A 3,503-nucleotide genomic window follows, 5' to 3' on the forward strand; every position below is an offset into this window, starting at 1 on the left:
CCTGTCTTTCTTTGAAGAAATCAGAACCAGTCATTTTACTTTTGAGTCATTTTAAAGGGAGTTTACCCCAAAATCCAGAAATTCCTAAGTGATTCCATACATTGAAACCATTTCAGTGGAGTTTGTCGTCTCTCTCTCCCTGTACGGGTCATGTGACGTTGCTGGATGCAGGCCTCTCTGCTCCTTTGCCTGTGAATTCATGATTCAGAAATTCCCCGAAGTGTGAACATTCGTTGTTTTATTGAAATCGTACAGAATAAATGCTCTCGGTTTTGAGTGAGGAAATGTGTACTTTTCCACCGAAACCATTAGCCACAGAAGGGGACATGGTAAGGACTGGCACAGAAGGACTGGGTAAGGATGGCACAGAAGGGGAGATGGGTAAGGACTGGCACAGAAGGGGAATGGGTAAGGACTGGCACAGAAGGGGAGACGGGTAAGGACTGGCACAGACGGGGAGATGGTAAGGACGGGCACAGAAGGGGAGATGGGTAAGGACGGGCACAGAGGGGAGATGGGTAAGGACTGGCACAGGAAGGGAGATGGGTAAGGACTGGCACAGAAGGGGACATGGGTAAGGACTGGCACAGAAGGGAGAGGGTAAGGACTGGCACAGAAGGGGAGACGGGTAAGGACTGGCGCACAGACGGGAGATGGGTAAGGACTGGCACAGAAGGGAGATGGGTAAGGACGGGCACAGAAGGGGAGATGGGTAAGGACTGCACAGAAGGGGAGATGGGTAAAGACTGGCACAGAAGGGGAGATGGGTAAGGACGGCACAGAAGGGAGATGGGTAAGGACCGGCACAGACGGGGAGATGGGTAAGGAAGGGCACAGAAGGGAGATGGGTAAGGACTGGACAGAAGGGGAGATGGGTAAGGACTGGCAACAGACGGGGGAGAGTGGGTAAGACCGTAACCATATGACCGTTTCTGTCGCTCGGTGACTGGATCTGCAGCACCAGTCTGTGTTGTCCAGCTGCAGCACCAGTCTGTGTTGGTCCAGCTGCAGCACCAGTCTGTGTTGGTCCAGCTGCAGCACCAGTCTGTGTTGGTCCAGCTGCTGCAGCACCAGTCTGTGTTGGTCCAGCTGCAGCACCAGTCTGTGTTGGTCCAGCTGCAGCACCAGTCTGTGTTTGGTCCAGCTGCAGCACCAGTCTGTGTTGGTTCGCAGCTGCAGCACCAGTCTGTGTTGGTCCAGCTGCAGCACCACTCGGTGTTGAACCAGGGGTGTGTAGGGGCTGTGGTCCAGCTGCTGCTGTGGCTAGAGAGGTGGGGGCCACCTGAAGCTCAATCATTGAATACTCCGGCTCCCCTTCTGTGCCAGTCCTTACCCATCTCCCCTTCTGTGGCTAATGGTTTCGGTGGAAAAGTACACATTTCCTCACTCAAAACCGAGAGCATTTATTCTGTACGATTTCAATAAAACAACGAATGTTCACACTTGTAGGATTTCTGAATCATGAATTCACAGGCAAAGGAGCAGAGAGGCCTGCATCCAGCAACGTCACATGACCCGTACAGGGAGAGAGAGACGACAAACTCCACTGAAATGGTTTCAATGTATGGAATCACTTAGGAATTTCTGGATTTTGGGGTAAACTCCCTTTAAAATGACTCAAAAGTAAAATGACTGGTTCTGATTTCTTCAAAGAAAGACAGGCAGACTAAAACCAGACATCTGGTGGCTAAACATCCATACCGAGTCATCTCCTGGCGCGGTGCGGTCCTTCACAAGCGGAGCGGTCAGCAGGCTGGACATCCCCATGGGCATGTCACACTCCTCCTCACGGTCATCCAGAACGTCAAGGAAACCGTCGTCATCGTCAAGGGAGCAGCGATGCGGGAAGACGGGTCTTCTGTCATCCAATGAGCTGAGGCGTTTGGACGGAGATAGCTAGAGGAAGAAAGGAAGGAGACAAGAAAGGGTTAACTTTGATGTCGTCTGAACGCCAACACATCCGCTGGTCCACTGTCACATATTGATGATGTCGGAGTGTCTGTAAGTGTGTGTCCGTGCTACCCACCACGAGTTCTGGGCCAAAGTCCTTGGGCCAGGGGGCAAAGTCCTTGTTCTCCTCCCCTTCACTATGGAAGGACCTCATACGGCAGGGTGACATGGGCTTGGAAGGCTTCTTAAACTCAAAGCTTTCCCGGTTCTCCTTGTTTCCCTGTCCACCGTGAACGCTGTGCTCAGAGGAGGCGGCTGTATCCTGGGCTGAGCCGAGCCGTCCGAAAGCCCCGTGGCGCTGCTGACTCGGGCTCCCTGGGACCGGACCTTTCAGAGCCGGGCTGAAGTCTGGCAGCTGCAGTGGCAGAGAGTTGATTCTTCGGATTGGCATGTTACTTTAAGTGGGGAAGAGAAGCTACACCGTCAGTAAACATGGATGGACCAGTCACTCAATCAATACGGAGCTTGGATTATGAACTTTGAAAAGAGGAAACTACTCCCCAGATAGCAAATTAGGGTCAAATGAGACTTAAAAAGCGATTCATTAAGCACGAGGGACTAAGCACTTACTCATTGACAACTCTTCCAGAATGAAGAATGGCCTTCTCAAACCTGCCAGAGACAAACATTTACATTCAGTGACAGACCAATTTATTGAGATCCCTGCCCTACACAGTGAAAAGGATCCAGGAAGCCTTCACCACTAACCAGGCCAGAAGAGGTCTGCAACTAAATGACCTTCTCAGGACAGACAAAGACCCTGGCTGCCTCTACTGAAGAAGAGTACAGAGAGGGGCAGGAAGTGGTCTCTCCTTATCGCTGTACAACAGAGCAGAGCAATGAGCTCTGTTTTTGTTTGTAGTACATCTTTTTTGGCCGGCGTTTTGTCAAGTCACTCCGGTTCACACTGACTGGAACCATTTAGCTCTGTTTTGTTTGTAGCTACATCTTGTTTGGCGCGCGTTGTGTCAAGTCACTCCGGTTCACACTGACTGGAACCATTTAGCTCTGTTTTGTTTTGTAGCAATCTTGTTTTGGCCGGCGTTGTGTCAAGTCACTCCGGTTCACACTGACTGGAACATTTAACTCTGGTTTGTTTGTAGCTACATCTGTTTTGGCCGGCGTTGTGTCAAGTCACTCCGGTTCACACTGACTGGAACCATTTAGCTCTGTTTTGTTTGTAGCTACATCTTGTTTGGCCGGCGTTGTGTCAAGTCACTCCGGTTCACACTGACTGGAACCATTTAACTCTGGTTTGTTTGTAGCTACATCTTGTTTGGCCGGCGTTGTGTCAAGTCACTCCGGTTCACACTGACTGGAACCATTTAGCTCTGTTTTTTGTAGCTACATCTTGTTTGGCCGGCGTTGTGTCAAGTCACTCGCGTTCACACTGACTGGAACCATTTAACTCTGGTTTGTTTGTAGCTACATCTTGTTTGGCCGGCGTTGTGTCAAGTCAACTCCGGTTCACACTGACTGGAACCATTTAACTCTGGTTTGTTTGTAGCTACATCTTGTTTGGCCGGCGTTGTGTCAACTCACTCCGGTTCACA

The 3,503-nt window shown here is 50.6% G+C and overlaps 1 protein-coding gene across 1 annotated transcript in view; it reads right to left on the bottom strand.

Annotated features, from left to right (window-relative positions):
• Positions 1–2,594, bottom strand: part of LOC112075629 (M-phase inducer phosphatase 2) — a gene marked incomplete at its 3' end in the record, with an annotated part of 9,276 nt that extends 6,682 nt beyond the window's left edge. Inside the window, exons 1-3 of the mRNA XM_024142595.2 lie at positions 2,521–2,594; positions 2,027–2,345; positions 1,702–1,896 (exon numbers count right to left, since the gene is read on the bottom strand). Coding sequence (XP_023998363.2) covers positions 1,702–1,896; positions 2,027–2,345; positions 2,521–2,579 — 573 coding nt within the window. The remainder of the gene's footprint in view (positions 1–1,701; positions 1,897–2,026; positions 2,346–2,520) is intronic.
• Positions 2,595–3,503: the final 909 nt, after the last annotated feature.

This window comes from Salvelinus sp. IW2-2015, unplaced genomic scaffold (genome assembly GCF_002910315.2).
Source record: "Salvelinus sp. IW2-2015 unplaced genomic scaffold, ASM291031v2 Un_scaffold3296, whole genome shotgun sequence".
Classification (NCBI taxonomy): Eukaryota; Metazoa; Chordata; class Actinopteri; order Salmoniformes; family Salmonidae; genus Salvelinus; species Salvelinus sp. IW2-2015.